Source organism: Rhinolophus sinicus, linkage group LG07 (assembly GCF_036562045.2).
Source record: "Rhinolophus sinicus isolate RSC01 linkage group LG07, ASM3656204v1, whole genome shotgun sequence".
Lineage (NCBI taxonomy): Eukaryota > Metazoa > Chordata > Mammalia > Chiroptera > Rhinolophidae > Rhinolophus > Rhinolophus sinicus.
Window position 1 is genome coordinate 70,120,639 of NC_133757.1, and position 19,384 is coordinate 70,140,022.

At 57.0% G+C, this 19,384-nt stretch overlaps 1 protein-coding gene across 1 annotated transcript; it reads right to left on the bottom strand.

Annotated features, from left to right (window-relative positions):
* Nucleotides 1-3,007: 3,007 nt before the first annotated feature.
* On the bottom strand, nucleotides 3,008-18,659 carry CACTIN (cactin, spliceosome C complex subunit). Its single transcript, XM_019744257.2, has 10 exons — nucleotides 18,431-18,659; nucleotides 14,667-15,144; nucleotides 11,800-11,895; nucleotides 11,154-11,299; nucleotides 10,048-10,210; nucleotides 9,841-9,955; nucleotides 6,408-6,600; nucleotides 5,602-5,724; nucleotides 5,228-5,511; nucleotides 3,008-4,608 (listed from the first exon to the last, which is right to left on the bottom strand). Exons 1-10 carry the CDS (start codon nucleotides 18,604-18,606, stop codon nucleotides 4,118-4,120), a joined length of 2,265 nt encoding a protein of 754 aa, XP_019599816.1. The 5' UTR covers nucleotides 18,607-18,659; the 3' UTR covers nucleotides 3,008-4,117.
* Nucleotides 18,660-19,384: the final 725 nt, after the last annotated feature.

The window sequence follows — 19,384 nt, forward strand, 5'->3', positions numbered from 1 at the left end:
TTCTTGGCCCAGAATTAAGGCCTAGAGTGGGCTAGGACTAGCTTAGCTGGCTTGGCCTTGACTTCACCCTGCTCAGTCCTTGGGGCCTGGCAGGGGCACATGAGGGTAGGCTCTGAGTGAAGGACTCCAGCCCTGGACTCCCCTAGGCTGGTGGGAAAGCCTCTTCTCTGGCTTCCCCACCCACCATCCTTGGGGCCTCCAGGCCTTTGCTCACACCCACCAACCTTCCAGATGGACCCTCCCTGTTTCATCCTATTATCTGAGTCCTGAGCCATTTAACCCTAACTTTTCTTGGCAAGGAGTCTTCCTAACTCCTGAGCATCTGGCAGAGCTCTGGCTCCAAGGACCCCTCCTCTGTAAAGCCTTCATCTCCCATGCAGTCTTGCTCCCCTCTAACTCCTCCTCAAGGGCAACTCTGTGTACGGCCCATGTGGTGGGACAATTCTGAGCCTAGGTAGTACTGGAAACCAGACCTGCTTTCAAGGACACCCCAGGCTGCAGAAAGAGCTGGACACAGACAGTCCCAGCCCCCTGCAGTCAGAGGAAGTGACAGGGCATAGGGGGACCCAGAAGGGGAGTCAGGAAGGCATCCTGGGGGGAGAAGGCATGAGAACTGGGGCTTTGTGGGATGAGTAGGAGTTCCCCAGGTCAAAGAGACATGGCAGAAATCACATGTTCAAAACTTTGGAGGCAAGAGAGAGCATAAGACTTTGGGGAGGGGCCGGCCCAGTGGCTCAGGCAGTTGGAGCTCCGTGCTTCTAACGCTGATGCCGGTTCAATTCCCACATGGGCCAGTGGGCTCTCAACCACAAGGTTACCGGTTCGATTCCTAGACTCCTGCAAAGGATGGTGGGCTCTGGATGGCTCAGTTGGTTGGAGCGCGGGCTCTCAACCACAAGGTTGCCAGTTCGACTCCCTCAAGGGATGGTGGGCTGCGCCCCCTGCAACTAACAACAGCAACTGGACCTGGAGCTGAGCTGTGCCCTCCACAACTGAAAGGACAACAACTTGACTTGGAGAAAGTACTGGAAGTACACACTGTTCCCCAATAAAGTCCTTTCCCCTTCCCCAATAAAATCTTTAAAAAAAAAAAAAAAAAAAAAGACTTTGGGGACCTGCAGATGTGGTGGGAAGAGGATGTGGGGCTCCAGATGGCAGGGGAAGAGATGGAGGGAGATTGTTCTGTTCCTACTTCCTCTGTCCTGAGATAAGGAGGACACTGCTCCTTCTGGCAAACAGCCAGGGCAGGGGTCAGAGCAGCTCACTTGACTTGAATTTAGTCTGGGTGTCACCACAGCTCTGCAAGGCAGGGGGTAAAGATGTTCATTTTACAGATGGGGAAACTGAGGCCCAGAAGGAGGAAATGATATGGCCAAGGCCATGTGGATGGGATTTGAAGTTGAGCTCTGGGCTTCCTCCTACTCCTGGCATCTGTTGGCCCCTACTCAGTTCCATGGGCACACAAGAGGCTTGGGAGACTTTGAGATGGCCTGGGGGGGCCAGATGGTGGGAACAGAGGGACAGGCTCAGGACATGCCTCCCGTGGCTGTGGTTTCCGGTGGGGGCCAGGCAGGGAGCATCTATTCTTAGCTTTGGACACAGCTACCGGCAGGAAGAGGCTGGGGTGGGAGGTGGGGGCAGTTTAAGGGACACCCGGTGGACCTTGGGCCAGCGTGGGGGTGATTGGGCAGCTGGGTGGGTGCAGTACCTCCAGTCTGCCTGAGGGCTCTCCTTGACACCCAGCTCGTGGCCCTGCACAGCTCACTCACTCACGCTGTATGACTCCCCAGTGCCTCGGGTGGAGTCCAGCTCCTAGGCTTGCATTCAGCCCTGCTGAGCCCCCAGCACTGGGTGTACCATCTGCCTTTTCCCCTGCAAGGTAGGACCCACCCTCCTTTTCTGCCCAGCAGCCTTGCTGGAGGAAGCCTTCAGTGTCCCTTCTGGGGTCCTCTAGACCCAGTGCCTTCTCCCCACCCCAGCCTGATTTCTTGGGCTGCTGGTGTCTGAGCCTAACTCTCTCTCCTCCAGACTAAGGGCTCCTGGCTAAATACAACCAACAAGTTGTGGGGCATGATCACCTTGTAACCCCTGCCTAGTACAGCTGCCTCCCTGGAGCTGGGAGGATTCCTCTGGGGAAACAGGCTGGGACATAAGCGGTGGCCTGGGGGGTGGGGTCCTCCAAGTTGGAGAAACCAGGTTTGAACTCTTGACTGCCACTTTCTAGGTTTGAAAATGTGGGCCCCCGTTTCCCCAAATGGATATAAATCCTGTCTTGTAGGGTTGGTATGAGGTCCGGGGGTGTGGGAGGGGCTGCAACAGCCACACACAGCCCATGCTGAGAACAGAATGGGCCTTACCACCTCCTGTCCAAGCCCCATGCTGGACACAGAAGTGCCTCCTGAGTCTGCCCCAGACTCAACCTGCTCCCAGAGGCCTGCCCTGCACCAGGTGGCGGCTGCCAGCTGCTTGGAGGATGCCCAGAGGCTTCTAATGTTGCTCTGGCAATTAGTGATTGATTAGTTATGTCTGCCAAGGGTTCCGAGGGGGACCATGGGGGCGGCAATTGTCAGTGTGCTGCCATATGGGGTATTCTTCATCCTGGACCAGGTTGGCTGGGCGAGCCAGGGTCTGCAATGTGAGAGGGTGCCCCTTGGCCAGACATACTTCCCTGAGTCATCCCCTGACCTAGGTGAGCAGCTACTCACCTCCCGGCATCCATGGTCGAGTCGAATGTTTGTGATGGCACCCTCCTTGTGGGAGGAGAGGCTGTGGGCCGGAGGCAGAGACGGAAGAAGCCTGCCAACTACAAGAAACTTCCTAAGGAACAATTGTTGACTATTTTTAGGTGTCTGGTTGTTTTTTTGAAAGATTGTCTTAGTTGGGTTTCATGCCTTCATTGTGACAAATGTGCTATGCTTATGTGCGAAGGTAACAATGGGGGCAGCTGGGGGTGGGGGTGGGTGCAGACTCTCTGGACGATCTTTCTAGCGTTTCTGAAAATCTAAAATTATTCTAAAATAAAGTGTTTATTAAAAAAGCATGCACCCTCATGAGCAGACAAACTACATGAAAATAAGCAGGATTTCTCCCCCACCTAAAAAAGTCTTTTTAGAGAAACCACCTGAAATATTTCCACATGAAGTTGGTATTGGGCAGGACTGACCGAGGAGCTGGGTGGTGGCACTTCAAGGTCTGGTGTAGGTTCTTCCCACGTCAGGCTGCAAATGTCTCTGTAATAAATCGCTAAAAGAAATGTTTCTGGGGTCAGTCTGCCTGGTGCACTGTTGACAGTGACTGTGGGTGACTGTCCCTGTCGGACTCACAGGAACAAGGAGGATGGGCAGCTTTGCGATGGCGGGGACGTGGCCTGTGTCACTCCTGTCCCAAGGTGAGAGGAACACCCAGGCCAGACGGGGGCACTGCAGCTGCACCCACAGAGGCGGGGCTCCTGGGAGCGCCTGTCATCAGTGGCTGAGGAAGGACGTCTCAGTGACCTGTGGTTCCTGGACCTGATGGTGGACAATAACACGTCCTTCATGCCCACCTGGGGGGAAACTGACCCCACTGCCAGCATCGGGGGCAAGGTGGGGGGACTACAGAACGTGGCTGTCCCTCAGATGGTCTCTCCTGGAACACGCACAGCAAGGCTCCGGGATCCACTGCTACAGGCTCCGAGGGAGGCAGCTGGGAAAGGGCCCGGAGTGTGGGCCCTGCGGCTGCTGGCTGTGTCCGAGGGCCCATCAACGCTTTGGACTTGGGTTTCCTGCCCCTCAAAAGCCTGACACCCCAGGTCCTGGCTCCACGCAGCCCCCAGCTCAGGGCACACACTGCCAGGCTTGGGCCCGTCTGCCATGTGGACAGTGAGGTTGGTCGATACCAGCTGCGTTCCCTGGGCTCTGAGAACGCACCAGGGGCCCCTCCTGCGTGTCAGAATCCTGGGCCGACCTGGCCTGCTCATCCCCACCATTTTCCAAGGCAGTTCCTGTGACCTGCTGTTCACACAGGCAAAGTGAGGGAGGCAAGGGGAAGGACCAGCCTGAGGTGGGCTGTGAACCGGCTGGGGGTGGTGGCCAGCTTCACCACCGCCATCAAGTGGTCCTGGAGAAACGTGAGGCCGTCACCGCCGGTAGCGGTAGCGCTTGAAGTGGAACCAGAGCTGGAATATGCCATTGGCAAACTGGCAGCGGAAGCCATGGCGGTGCGAGTACTCCCACTCGCGGTTGACGATCTTGAAGGCGATGTCCTCGTAGGGCGGCCCGGCGTGGAAGCGCAGGGTGGCGAAGTCCTTGTTGTCGGGACAGGCCTCCAGGAAGTACTCGGGCGTGGAGCGCTTGTCGATGAGGTCAGGGTAGAAGATGTTGAACTTGTAGCCCTGCACGATCTTGGGCGGCGGGTTGTCGAAGTCATAGTGCGTCTGGTTGTACTTGTTCCACTCGAAGCCCGTGTGCACGCGGTTGAAGAAGCGTGGCTTGCGTGGCCGGTACTTGTCGGCCCACAGGTAGGCCTTGCCAGTCAGTGGCATCTCCACGCTGAACTGCGCCTCGTCCTGACCCATGCCCTCCTTGGCCCGCCGGAAGAAGATGTCCTCTGCGCTCTCACTCGCGTCACCTGTGAGTGGCACGGCTGTTACCCAGGACTGAGGAACCACTGAGCCTTGGTTTCCCCCCATTACCAGCCACCTCGCTCCCAGTGTGGTGTGGAGGGCAGCCTGGCCGCCCCATCCCACCAGGCCTCTCACAGAAGACCTGAGACTCAGGCTGAAGGCACAAGGAGTAGCAGGCCCAGGCCTGCAACGTGCCCCGCTGCCCTGTACCCCCATCCTTGGCCATCTCTGCCCCAGGGCAGACACCAAACACCATGTGTCCACTGCCAAGTGGCCAGAGAGCCTAGGGATTAGATCCACAGGGGGCACCCCAGGTAGGGGCCTTTTTGAGGCTGTTTCTCTTCTGTATGCAGGGCGATGGTGGCCCAGAGAGGCCAAGATGCTCCCCAGCGAAGAGCATAAGGAGCTCAAAGCAGAGCTGGGCACAGGAAGTAAAAAACACCATTCCTCTGTCCTTGGGGCCACCTGGTCACTGTGCCCCAATGAATGAATGAGCGAGTGATGAGTGGATATTCAGCCAGGGAGGAAGGGGGACAGACAGGTCTGCTATCAAGGCCCTGCTGGCTGGCCCCACCCCTCGCCCCGCCCCTCCGCCCAGCTCTGCGGCCGGGCCGCAGCGCGCACCTGTGACCTGCAGCTGCTGCCGAGACAGCTGCAGGCGCTGCAGGTCTTCGTCCGGCTCCAGCACGTGGGCGTCCAGCGGCAGCTCGTGGGCCGTGAGCAGCCGGGGGCTGTACTTGCCGGCGTCATAGTCGTCCAGGCTCTGCTGGATCAGGTCCTCCTCCATAAGCACGGCCTCCCCCTCCGGCTCCCCCTCCACCTGCGCAGCCCCCTCCGCCTCAGGCTCTGCGGAGCCGCCCTCTGAGGAGGGCCCAGGGGGTGTTGAGGCCGGGTTTTCAGGCTCCAGGCTGCGAGAAGAGAGGGCTGGGTGGGTAGGGGGTGGGTGAGGGGTGGGCGGGCCCCCGGATGGGGAAGGGGTACTTCCGGGCCCGGCCTACCTGTGACCGGGGGACTGGGGCTCCTGCTTGAGGATGGGGAACAGAGGCTCACTTTCCACGCCCTGCTCCTGCTTCAGCTTGTAGAGCTTCTGCCGCAGCACGTCCTGGTGCCGCTCCCGGAGCCTGGAACATGGGCTGGGTGGTCACCCCGACTGGGAGGAAAGGGGCCCTGCTCCCCCTCAGGCTTTCTCATGACCCCACCCCCTTTTTGCTGCAAGGACAGATGTTGACAGGGCACTAAGTGGGTACGATACAGTCTGGGACGCCAGCCCAGTGTGGTCAGTCTAAGGTCAAAGCTTTGGCCTCGACCTTGGAGTAAATGGAGAACTTGGGGCCACAGACCCTGGAGAACTGTCCCATGGCCAGGAGGGGTGGAACTGGTCGTGGAGCAGGCAGGGAGGAGGGCAAATTTAGAGGCGAGCACACAGCGGCAGACAGGCTGTGTTTACACAGCGGTGCCAAGCATGCTGAGAATTTGTACACAGGGTGCAGGGCCGGAGGAAGGTGGGGACAGGCAGCCTGGGGGCTTCCTGTGATGCCTGCTGACCCCGTGGGAAGCAAAGGCCAGCCAGGTGCTCAGTAAGGGCTGGAAGGCAGGTTGCTGCAGGAGGCCCTGCCTGACTCCAGGTGTGGGGCAGGAGAGCACTGTGGGGGCCTTGGCCCCCAAGGTTAGTTACTTAAGGGCCAGCCCCATCCACTGTGCCTGGTGGAGGTGGCTTCTGTCCCGCAGGCGAGATCCTGAGAAGAATGAGACCCACCTTGGGCAGCACCTAACTAAGGGGCCTGAGGCCCCACTGCCTGCTCACCTGGCACGTGCCATGTGGGCGCGCAGCTGCTGCAGCAGGCTCTCCCAATAGCCCATGTCCAGATTGGGGCCCCCAGCCCGGATCTTGCCCTCGATGCCTTGGAAGATGACCTGCAGCTGGCTGTACGTCTTCCCCTTGAAGACTGACTGCACATCGGAGCTGACTGACGCATTGACGCCCTCTCGCCTCTCACCTGCAGTGGGGGTGGGGGTGCTCAGAACAGGGCCAGGACCACCAACCTTGCCCACACTGCCTTTCCTGCACCATATGGAGGAGCCAAAAGGTCTGCCTGGCAGCCAGACTGTCTGGAACACATCCCAGCTGTGTGACCTTGGGCAGGTGTCTTACTCTCTCTGGGCCTGTTTTCCCCTCTGTGAAGCCCAACGAGACCATGCATGTGAACGCTGGCCTGTGCCTGGCCTGGACGCTCCACCACAACAAGGAGAGATGCTCGTTCGCCAAGTGCTGTGGGAAGTCCTGATACTACCCTGAGGTAAACAGGCCCCACTATCCTTCAGGGGAGTCTGTCCCAGCATCCTTCACAAGCTGGGGACCCAGGTACGTGCCCTTTCCCCTCTAAACTGAGAGGTCCCCAAGTTCAAGGCTGGTGCCTGACCCTATGTACGTGCTTTGGCATGCCAGTCTTGTTGCTCATCAAAGATGCCAAGCCCCGCCCCATCCTTTGCACATGTGCTACTTTCTGTCAGCAACAACCATCCTCAGCGCTCAGCGAGACCGTCCTTTCTATCAGGAAGCCTCCTCCAACGCCTGGCCTGCACACCTGCTATGTGGCTTCCTGAAGGCAGGGACCTCCCAGGGCTTCCGGCTGCTGTTTCCCCAGCCCTGGGCTGGGCCCACGGTGAGGTCCCAAGGTAGCTGCTGGGTGAATGAGGGGGTGGGCGACCAGCCCGTGCTCCCTGCTAGAAAACAGGCTTCAGGAACCCCTGCCACTGGACACACGGTCACAGATGACCAGACAGGCTCAAGAAGGACCTGAGTCCCTGTAGCCAACCAACCTGGGACCCTGGAATCAGCACCTAGAGCCTCAGACACTTTGCTGGGCACCCCAGCAGCCCCGGGCGGCACTGGACGCAGTGGCCAACCCACGGGCCAGCAGCCCTGTGACAGGCGCAGAAACATTGCGGGACCAAATTCAGCGACAACACCAGGCCTGTGCTCTCACTCAAATGGAAGGAGCCTCCGGTGAAAACTTATAACCCAAACAGAAGCCCCGCTGGCACCACTGCCACAGAAGCCAAGCGCTACTAAGTCATGTTTAAAGGAAGCCAGGTCCCAGGCCTGGACACCATCTGCATGTCCGGCAGGGCCTGCTACTCCCATGAGGGGGACGGGGGCTGTCACGTCGACTGGGACACTGAGGCAGAAGGCAGCACCTGGGGGTAGGGGAGGCTCCTCCTCAGAGACCCTCTCTGGGAGGACCCGCAGAAAATGGTAATGGGGGGGCCACTGGGGACCCACTTTCTATTGCACCTGCTACGTGCTTAGAATTTTCCAGTTATGGGGAGGGGGGGAGGGAAAAGAGCCCAACTGAATTTAAAGACAGCTCTGTGGGTGCCCAGGAATGGTGGAGTCAAGACCTCTCAGCTCCCTTCTTCTCTTGGAAATCACGCCAAAACTAAAGCTCATCTTTGAAAGCACCTATAGCCACCCGGGATGCCAGCTGTAACACGTGAGAAGGAAAAGCAGACAGAGGGGTGACTGAAGTAGTAGAGAGAGAAGGGACACGTCACAGAAGGGACCACCTGAGAAGCCTGTGGGGCTTTGGAAGCAGGCAGACATGTGGCGAAGGGTATTCTTATTCTGCATCCGAAGGAAACACGCAGCCCAGAGAGTGTAGCCAGCCTCGCTGCCACCAGCCAGAGGGAGAGAAGCATTTCCCAACACTCAGGATGTCAAAGAGTTTCCTGCCTTTCTCCGGAAGTTATGGCAGGACAGGCTCCACCAAGATGAGGGCACAAACCACAGAAGGGACATGCAAGGTCCCAGAAAGTGGGGCTCCCTTACTGGAGTCTAGGGAGCCCAGGAGGGTGGCAGGGGCCAACCTACCTGGGTGGGGTGGGGGTGGGGGTGGCAGAGAAAGGGCCCGGGAACAAGGAAAGGCGGCCTGATTGGCTCTCGAAGTATCTGAGCACCTCAGCTGGAAGGCTGGGGTGGTAGTGGACAGTCAGTGTCACGAGCAGATGCTGTTTCGAGTATCTGACACTATTTACTCTTCTCTTCATGCAGTCCTCCTGGAGGAGTTTTATCATCCCCATGTGATAAAAGGGACAACCAGCTTCCAGAAAACAGCCAGCCAGTCAAGGTCGCTGAGTTGTTTGGTGGCATGGATTTGTACTCAGAGCTACGCTCATAATTGTCACTCTGTAGCTGGGCCCTACATGCCCTTTCAAACAGTTCTATACCCAGCCCCACTGACCCCAAAGGAGACTTCCTGGACTCATTTCTGATGACAAAGAGTTTCCCTTCCTTTCTCCGGAAGTTACTACAGGATGTGACCTGCTAAGAGGACAAGAAAAACAAAACTCCATTTATAAAAATAAAGGATATTCGTCCTTTTCCTGAGAGAAAGGAAACCATCCCAACCCACATCTGAGCAGCAAATGATATTTACACACGCCAGGGGAAGGGGAGGGCAGGCGTCTCTGGCCACCAGAAGCAGGCGATGAAGGATGGAGCTTAGCGACAGGGACAGGAGGAGGCCCCAGGAACTGGAATTGTTACAGTCATTGGCTTTAGTGGGAGGGCCTGCTGGGGTTGGGCATGAGCTTTTAGAGCAGTGGTGATTCTGCCACCAGGACACTGGATTGTCTGGGGACACCTGCAGGTGTCACACTGGGTGTGCTCCTGACGCTGAATGGGCGGGGGCAGGGCACTGCTCAGCACCCCCAGTGCCCAGGACGGCCCCACAGTGACCCAGCCCGTGTCAGCAGTGCCAAGCAGAAATCCTGCTTCAGAGCTCATTTCCTTTGCGATTATTAGATGTCATCACTTTGAAAGGAAAATGCAAAGCGAGTTATAAAAGAACACCAGGTTGACCAGATCGGGGCTGCATTGGGTTCCCAGCCAAGTGGAGTCGGGTCCTGCTCTCACTTAAACTGACTGAGCCTCTGGAGAAAACTTGAAACCCAAACAAAAAGGCTCTGCGGGCGCAGCTCCCAGGAAAGCCCAGCGATGCAGAGTGATCATTTAAGGAAGGCCTGCTCCCAGGACGCCGGCTCCTGCTGCCCGGTGCTGCCCCCTGGTGGCTCATAGAGGCCTCCCCGATGGGGCCACAGGTCCGCAGAGCGCCTGAGGCTTCCCATGGAACCATAGGGCCCCCAGCAGCTCCCACCAACCCACATATGCATGGCCAAGAGCACACCCTGGCGCCTTCCTGGTCACCTGGCTTGGAGTCGGCGCTCGCCTATATTACCTGGGCCCTTGCCCGAGGCCTCCAGCTTGCGGAGCTTGGAGATCTCGTCCTCTGTGATGATGGTCATGTCCCGCCAGAAGTCCACGTTCTTGCCCTGCTCAAGTTCCATGTACACCTGGAGGCGGAGGCACAGAAGGGAGGGGTGAAGGCACGTCCTGGGGGGCCAGGGTGTAGGTGGCAGGGCCTGGCAGCGGGGCCGGGCCGTACTTGGATGTCCTCCAGCAGGTCCTCCATGTCGGCGACTGTGAGGCCGTTGAGGAAGGTGTAAGGCTCATGCATCTCCACAGCCAGGTCGTCGTCCTCCGCGCTGATGTACTTGGCCAACAGGTCAATGGGCTTGGCCCGCCCGTCCCGGATACGGATCTTGGAGCTGCAGGAAGTGTTGGGGGGGGGGGTGTCAGAACCAAGGGTGTGCATGCCCTCCCTCCTGAAGACCCTGCCCACAGGGGTGACAGTGTGGAAGCCAGGGGAGGAGCTGGCCTGCAGGGGGTGGTGGTAAGGGAAGGCTTTCTGCAAGAGGAGGCGTCAGGTGGAAGAGGAAGATGGGTCAGCCAGGATGCACAGAACAGGAAAGGGGCAGGGGCAGGAACGAGCATGGGGTCTGAAGAGAAGTGGGTGGGAGTGGACCAGAGGGGCAGAGAGGCCCGCCTCCCAGTGATGGGCTGCCCAAGCTGGGCGATCCAGAGCCTCGACGCTGTGCCCTCGGGGACACGTGCTAGAGAGTTCGTCTAACCTGAGGGAGCCCCTTGACCAGGCAGGTGTAAGACCCTGGCCATGGCTCGGCTGGTGGGCAGAGGGCGAGAAGGGGGCGGGAGGTGGCCAGAGCATACACGACAGGACTGGCACTGATACCCGTGTGGCCGTGAATTCATGACCCCCAGGAGCCTCGTTTTCCTTGTCTGTAAACAGAGCTGATAACCCTGTGGGCTGCGAGCGGAGGGACTAGCGCAGTCCCTGCGGCCCCGCATCCAGCACACTACTTCGCGCGTGTACCTCGGCCACATGGCACAGGTAGATTCAGGTGTCTCCTCCACACCCAGCCCAACGGGTGAGACAGGACACACCAGCAACAGGTGTGCACACAAAGCAGGGGCTGGTGCCAGAAAGGGGGCCGGGGAGGGCCTCCCAAGGAGGCAATAGGCAGAAACCCAAAGGGTGAAGGGGAGCAGCTCGGGCCATGGGTTCCAAGCAGCGTGAACGAGTGCACAGGCCCTGGGGCAAGCACGGGCTCCGTGTGTTTGGGCCCCGGAGCTGGGAATGAGGGAGAGGACACAGCATGGCGGGCAGACCCCGCGCCCCCCGCGCCCCCGCACCGCAGCTTGGCCTGCTGGAGGTGGAAATTATCCTCCTGTTCCTCCCAGGTCTTGAAGTGCTCTGCCTCCTTCTCCCGCTGCAGCATCTCCAGCTCTTGTTCCCGCATAGCCTTCTCCCGCTCTCGCTCCAGCCGTAGCTGCTTCACCTGAAGGCACATGGGGAGGATGAGGGTGGGACACCTGGACAATGGGAGTCTCGTGGGGCCTGCCTGTCCTGCGAGCTCTTAGGCCATGGGGTTCCCTGGGGTCAGGGGTAGGATTGTAACCCGGGCCTGGCTCTAACCCACCAGCCCTGGATAGAGATTGGTCCACGGACACCTGAGGTTTCAGACAGACCCTGGTGCAGAAGGGGCCCTCTTTCCACTGGAGACACAGCAGCTTGGAGCTAGTGGGGCCATTTTAGCCACCCTGAGGGGAGCATCTGAAAGTAAAGCCCAGAGGCCAGCAGAGCCAAGCTGGACAGAAACAGCTCATGGGAGACATTGCCTCAACCCCTGGATCCCGCTGTGCGTGAAGCCATGTTTCCCTGGACTTCTCATGTAAGCCAATCAGGTCTCATCTGACTTAAGACAGAGTGAACCAGCCTAGGCGCCCCAATGGTGGAAGGCCTCCTGACCCCATGTGGGCAGGCCAAGGGCACCCCGACCTTCTGTAGCTCTAGCCGATTGTCCTCCTGGATCCTTTTGTTCCGCTCCTTCAGCTCCTTCTCCTCCAGGTGGCTGATCCCCTTCTTCTCCAGGGCCTGGAAGGGTCAGTCACATGCCTGTTGAGCAGAGTTGCCTCCCCCCCACCCGGCACCCCCACCAGGGAGCTTCGATGCACTGGTGAACAGGCCGGGACGCCTGGGCCGCAGCATCTGCTCTGCAGGCGAGGACAGTGGGGCTGAGAAAAGTGAGCCGCCCCGGCCCCACCTTGCTGTGTCTGCTAGAAGACACGCCCCTCAATGCCTAGAGAACCGATTCCATATGGTCCAACCTTTCGGAGCCCCCTCTACTGTGAGGGAGACGTGTGCTAAGACACACAGGAGGCAGTCTGGCGCCCCATGGGGCTCGCGGAGTCTCACTTGGAATGGGACCTGCTGACTCCTCACACAGAAGCCTAGCTGCACCGGCCGTGTGGCGTCCTTACCCGCAGCAGCTCAGACCCCAGCTGCCTGTCGGGAGAGGCAGGAACAGCGACTGAATGAGAGGGAGACCCTGAAAGCAGGCTTGTCCAGGGTCACAGAACCTTAGGGCACCACGAACTCAGTCAGAGGTTCTTCCCTGTATCATCGCCTGGGCTTGGGACGGCTCAAACCCTCTGACATCACCCCACATTTCTGGCCTGAGCTGGGCACCGAGCCCCACACTTCCAGACAATCAGCCTCCCCACCACTGGCTCCGAGGTGCATTCAAGGATCCCCCTTTACCTGGAAAAACACACCTCCAGGGGACATAGGGCTGCCGGGCTCAGGGCCACTCACCCCTCGATGCCCGTGCCACTCCTTGGTTTCCCCAGCCACATGATTTCCCGTCTCTATGGCTACACAGAACAACAGGTACAGACCCAGATGGGGAGCCGGTTCAAATCCCAGCTCTGCCATTCCAGAGCGGGGTGACCTTGGGCAAGCAGCTCAGTGGCCTGACGCGGATGAGGCTGCAGCAAGACGAGCCCTTTGAACAACGCCTGGTGCACAGTGTGTGTGAATGTTCAGCATGACTGCCCAGCCTGCCAGCCCAGTGGCCCCAAGAACAGGGGGACAAGATGTGTGACACCGCCCAACTGCCGGCCTATCTGTCTAGCACCCTCCCTGGCCTAGACAGGCCTCAGTGGCTGAGCTGGGGTCAACCCTTCATGTGCTTATCACGGGGGGGCGGGGGGGCCGGGGGGGGGCAGGGGACTGATGAAGCCCTCCTGTGGGGTGAGCTCCCCGAGGCTGGGCAGGGATCCAAGAAAGCTCGTTGGGGAAATGCCTGAGCACGCATGTGCACACACCACACCGAGCTACAGCAAGCTTGTTCATTCACACTTATTGAGCGCGTACTGTGTGCCAGGCTCTGGGGACAGAGCTTGCCCTGTGGCGCTCAGTCTGGTAGGAAGTACACGTTATTAATTAGGATGTGTATTTAGATGTCACGTTTGCAGTGCGACCTTTCTGGACCAGCTTATGAAACGGCAGCCACCACCCCACCCTGCTCTCTCCTATTCATACTTTGCCAACTTACTCATTTACAGTCGCCTCCCACAAAGACTGCTGGCCCCACAGGGACAGGGATTTTTGTCTCGCTCATCGTGGATGTGTGCCCAGGACCTACATCGTCTCTACCACCCCCAGGCGCACGATACACATTTGTCAGTAAAGTGCTAGGAAGGGAGAGGCAGTGTCACAATAAAGAATACGGGGTGGGGGGTGGGGGGGGCAGGGGAGGACCTTAGGGACCAAGGGGGCAGGAGGGCCTCTCAGAAGAGGGACCATGTCAACCAAGGTCTGAAGGACGAGAAAGAACCAGCCAGGGGAAAAGGCGGGGAGTGTTCCAAGGCAGAGGAATGGCAAGAGCACGGGCCCTGAGGTGGAATGGGCTCGGTGTGTTCAAGACAATGGCAAGAAACCATTCCCTGGAGTGTGTGTGACGAGCGGGAGACACCCTGGCCTCTGGCTGTGCCCACCTGCTCACCTTCCCCACCACCGACGGGCACTGTCAGGTTGAACTATGTCTCCCAAAAGTTATGTCCATGTCCCAACACCCAGACCCTGTGACTGTGACCTTATTTGGAAATAGGGTCTCTGCAGGTGGAATTAGTTAGGATGAGGTCATACTGGATGAGGCTGGGCCCTAATCCAATGACTGGCGTCCTTATAGGGAAAGGGAAATTTAGACCCAGATACAGAGATGACGCCCCATGTGAAGACAGAGGGAAGATGGCCGTATGACAGCAGAGGCAGAGACTGGAGCGATGCGTCTACAAGCCACGGGTTGCCAGCAACCACCAGAAGCTGGACGAGGCAGGGAGGACCCTCCCCCAGGCCCTCCAGACGGAGCATGGCCCTACTGACACCCTGATTTCAGACTTCTGGCCTCCAGAACTGAGAGAAATTCTGTTATTTTCGACCATGTACCCAAGGCCATGGGTGTAGGGAAGAGATCGGGTGTAGTTTGCGACTCAAGAATCAGCGGACAGCAGTCTCTAACTGTGGAATCCCATCTTGGGCGCGTGACGCTAAGAACCAGTTCTCTAGTCACACTGAGGTCAGGCTGGTTTGGGGGGCAAAGTGCACCTGAAATGTTACCCTGCAATGGACAGTTAACGGAGTGAAGGCTGGCAGAACCGGTGTGTGTGCGCGCACGTGTGTGTGTAAGATAAACTCTGCAAGGCATAGTCTGGGAACATGTGCTACGAGCGCTACAAACGTCTCTTGAAACAGAAGTTGTAAAAAGTATGCAAAGCAGAAACAATCAGAAAGGCAGGAAGAATGTGCGATCGGTGCCAACAGAACCGCCTGCCAGGCGTGGCGTGCGGCTCAGACGGGCTCACCTTGTTCCAGATGAAGGTGCCCAGGAGGTTGTTGTCGCCGAAGGGGTTGTCGGTGTTGGTGTAGCCCATGTACTCCTCGCCCCAGCCCATCTTCTCCCGCTTCTTCCTCTCCTTGGCCTCCTTCTTGGCCAGGCGCCGGGCCCGCTTCTCCTCAGGCGTCTCGAAGGCCTTCATCAGCTCCTCCTGCTGCTTCCGCTCCTCACGCAGCCGCAGCCGCTCCTGCAGGCTCTGCTGCTGGCTCAGGGCCTCGGCTGCCTCCCGTGAGCTCTGGGACAGGTCTGGTGATGCTGAGCTGGACACGGAGGAGCCCGGAGACCAAGAGCGCGTCCACCGCCTGCGGGCCCAGTGGCCCCGCTGCCGCCGCCGCTCACTGCCTGAATCAGACTGAGAGGACCAGTCCTTTGAGCGCCATCGAGGGGTTCTGGGGCTCCGGCTCTGTCTCCCTCGCCGCTGCCACTGGTCCTCCTCTGAATCCGACCTGCAGACAGAATCACAAAGGTCTGCTTACTGCCCGCTGGTCACTCATTTGGTCGACAGATGTTTAGTGAGCGCCTGCTGTGCGTCAGGTGCTGTTCTAAGTTCTGGGGACCCAGCAGGGACCAAAACATTGATGGCCCCTGCCTTCATGGGGCTCACACTGACAAGTAAACACGGTGTGATACTGTGCTTTGAGCCACAAAGAATGATATAACATCAGGATAGAAGGTCACAGAGAGTCTCCCTGTGGAGGTTACTCTGGAAGCAGTGGGGGAGGGCGCTATGGGGAGATCTGGGGAGAGGATGATCCAGGCAGAAGGCAAAACAGAAGCAAAGGCCCTGGGGCAGGAATTTACTCGGCATATTCAAGGAATAGCGAGGAGGCCCCTGTGGCTGGAGCAGAGTAAGTGAGCGGGAGAGGAAGAGGGTGAGGGCAGGATGGTGTAGAAACTCTACGTGTATGGACCAGAGAATCTGATCTGTCCAAGGTATCAAGTGAGGGCTTCCAGGAGAAGGTGCGCTTAAACTGGTCCTACAGAATGGGCAGGAGTGAACTAGAATAAAACTGTCAGCAATAAAGAGCCAGGGAAGGGCACTGGGAGGAGGGAAGGGAATGGGCACACCCCTAAGGATAGATTCATTAGTGTTTCGAGGCCTTTGAACATGGAGAGTAACATCCAAGTGTGTATTTAGTTTGTTAAACAGTCCACCTAGTAAGCTCACTGAACTACGGAAACATAGTTCAGGAAAAATCCTGAACTATGAAAACCAATTATTTTGCAGTCCTTGAACATGGACTATAAAATTGATAAAAGTTTCATAAACATTAATTACATATTTAGGGTTGGCTGATTCTTGTGAACAATTCAAATACTAGAAAACAGTAGATGGAAAAATACAAAGATGGTAATAACAAGATTTATTGCTACATGTCAGGCAATGCTAAAATATCACCACCGGAGCCTTAATCCAGGGTCAGCAAACTTTTTCTGCAAAAAAGCAGCTCTGCCGTTGTAGTGCAAAAACAGTGTGGACAGAGGCAGCCGGATGGCTCAGTTGGTTGGAGCACGGGCTCTGAACAACAGGGTTGCTGGTTCAATTCCCACATGGGCCAGTGAGCTGCGCCCTCCACAACTAGATTGAAGGAAAATGACTTGGAGCTGATGAGCCTTAGAGAAACACACTATTCCCCAATATTCCCCAATAAAAAAAATTAAATAAAAAATGCAATAATTGCTACAGATTGAAATGTAAAAAACAAAAAAAAAACCCCAAAACAGTGTGGATGGTATGTAAACAAATGGGCATGGCTATATTCAAATAAAATTTTAGTCTGGACACCAAAATTTGAATTTCATATAATTCTCACATCTTCCTTTCTATTTCAAAATGTAAAAATTCTTCTTGGTCACAGACTACTGTTGGCCAAACCCCCGGTCAACCCACCTCTTCATTATTTCTGTTCTGCTATTTATATCTTCCTGGAATTCTTGGGTGGCAATGATCTTATGAGACTGAAAAGAAAAAGCCACCTCCTCAGCCTCGAGGACGATCACAGTGCCTGACTATAGCCACTCTGGCGATGGAGTGGGGAACAGGCTGGAAGGATGGGAGACAAGGCATTGTCTGGAGAGGCCCCCACGGAAATCTTGAAGACACAGTGCGGCAGAGACTGGCCTGGGTATCACAGCCTGTTAGGGGCTGAGTCAGCACTGGGACCCAGGTCTGGGAGTCAGTTCCCATCACTGGTTCCTTTGTGCTAGAACAGACTCAAGCCAAGACTGGCCAGTTGCCCCACTCCAGAAGAAAAGGACTGTGACCCATGGGGAAGCTGAGACCCAGGTCCTAGTAGGAATCACCTGAGTCCTGCCACCTGTCATCAACAGTTCTTCCCTCTTACACCCACCTCCATTAGCAAATGTCACCTCTACTTCTGAAATCCCACTCAAATCTACCCACTTTCCCACCGGTGCCTCCCACACCCTCCTTCTTATGAAGGCCACCATCCTCTGTTGCCTTGGTCACAGGCTGCAGTTGGCTAAACCCTGGCTTAAAGCATCTCTCCATTATTTCTGTTCTGTTACTTATATCTTCGTGGAATTCCTGGCTGGCAACGACCTTATAAGACTCAAAAGGAAAAGCCACCTTCTCAGCCTCGAGGGCAATCAGCTGTGCCTAATTACAGCCACTATGGCGATGGATGGTGACACCTGTATCATCCTCCTCTCCCCTGGTGTCACTCTTGCCTACCCCCTCAGCCAGTCCCTTTCCACGCGAAAACCACAGGGAGTTCTGCAATAGTAAGTCATACCACATGACTCCCTACTTCCCTCCAAATAATGGCTAAACCCTTTGCCACGGTACAGAAGATTCTGCACAGTCTGGTCTTGTAACCGCACATGAACTTCATTTCTTTAGTATGCATTCTGCTTGAATCCAAGCTGGCTTTGTTCAGCCTCACAGAACCACAACACCCTTCCATTCTTTCCGCCAGATCTTTCTACCTGTCCGTATACCGTATGCCTGCTCCATTTTTATCATTAAGCCCTTAGAACATTAGGTTCTGGTGAACATCAAATTCATTTAAGAATAAAGCTTCAGTTCTATCAACCATGACTAGGATATAATAATTAAACCTCAAGCTAGAATAATGTTTTAATAAAACAAGAATAAGAGCTTGGCCTCAGTTATGTTTCAGCTCGTCTTATGAAAGCCGAACGGCCCCACGGACGCATTCCTTGAAAACGTGACCGAATAGTACCGTGACACCAGGACCTGAAGCCATGATCAACTGCTCCTGGTCTCAGCCCTGACCAATCAGTAGAGCCCCCAGCCCCAACTCCCATAGCAACCACGATTAATGACTTTTTTCATATATAACCTGGCCACTAGAGGCCATCGGGGAGCCAGGTTTTTGAAAGCAATAGCTCACCTGAGTCTCCGGACGTGGCGCCAACTCCTCAAATAAACCTTTACTTTCTTTGCGGCAAATTCTTGCTCGTGTTTACTTTTGGCTTGGATGAGCACAGGCAAGCGGACCCTTTTGAGTCCATGGTAACAGTCTGCCGTTACCCTTCTCACCTCATCTCCTACTTCCCCCCGCCGCGCTCACTGCGCTCCTTGCTGTCCTTGTCACCACCAGGTGCCCTGCCTGGAATGCCACTCGCCTTCCTTTCGCTGTCTGACGTCTCGTTTTCCAGAAAGCCTCCCCAACTAACTCAGGGGGTCTTCTAGCTCCCCGAGGGCAGAAGCCTGATTCCCCTACGCTGCTCACGTAGCAACCCCACCTGCGCTCACGGCTCCGCCGCCTCCGCCTGCTCCGCCGCCTCCGCCTGTGCCGCCCCTCGTCGTCCCGGTGCCGCCGGTTTCGCCCATGGCTCCCGCTCCGACTTCGGCTCCGACTCCGCTGCCTTTGGCCTCTACGACCAGCCGACCGCGAGCGGGAGCGTGTGTCCCGACCCATCGGGGGGGACGGTAGCGGCAGCGCTGACACAAATATCCGGGGCCTGCGCCAGGGGCCTTCCTCGGCCGTGGCGCGCGCCGGTCTGTCCCGTCCGCGCCTGAGCCGGGAGATAAGAACCCATCCTGCCACCCCATCCCGCGGGGACTCGGACGCCCTGTAACCTCCCACCTCCTGCAAACATTGTACGCGTGATGGACTCCAGCCGGACTGTGGCTTCCAGAGTCGGGGTCTCGCCCTTCAGGTAGTGCTAGGGGCAGCCCCATGTGGGTCCTCGTGCTTTAGGATTACGCGAGGTGCTGTGGGCGGTGCAAGGACGAACCAGGAACTGAGTGGTGCGGGTCTAGGGGGGAGGTACCAAGAAGAGGCGGGTCCAGGGAAGAAGCAGAGCTGGTGTGGGCGGGGCCTAGGAGGAGGGCATCAAGAGAACGTAGCCTGGGGCAGAGCCAGGGAGGTGGGGCCAAGTAGAGGCCTGTTTGGGGAGTGAGGTCCCTTGGCCCTCAGAGCCCATGTATTTCAGGGGTTGTTTTATTTTTTTATTTTTATACTTGAATTTCAACTCCGAGTTCCCCATCAACCCATTTTATATATGGCGAAACTGAGGCTCAGAGAGTCATTTTAACACCTCCCCTCCCCTGACCCCAAAGAGGAAGCGTGGAGCTGCAATTTTAACTTGGTGGTCAGCTTCGTTCTGTGAGTGCTAGGGAGCCGAGGGAGGGATGAACGGGGTACTGGCTGTTGGAGGAGTCCCCGTGGGGCTAGTGGAGAAGATGGACCATAG

Coding starts and splice junctions, on each gene's coding strand:
- CACTIN (XM_019744257.2), bottom strand. CDS start 18,606: ATGGGTCGGGACACACGCTCCCGCTCGCGGTCGGCTGGTCGTAGAGGC. Junction 5,725..6,407: donor GCCCACATGGCACGTGCCAG/GTGAGCAGGCAG, acceptor CCCATGTTCCAG/GCTCCGGGAGCGGCACCAGG. Junction 5,512..5,601: donor CCCCAGTCCCCCGGTCACAG/GTAGGCCGGGCC, acceptor CTCTTCTCGCAG/CCTGGAGCCTGAAAACCCGG.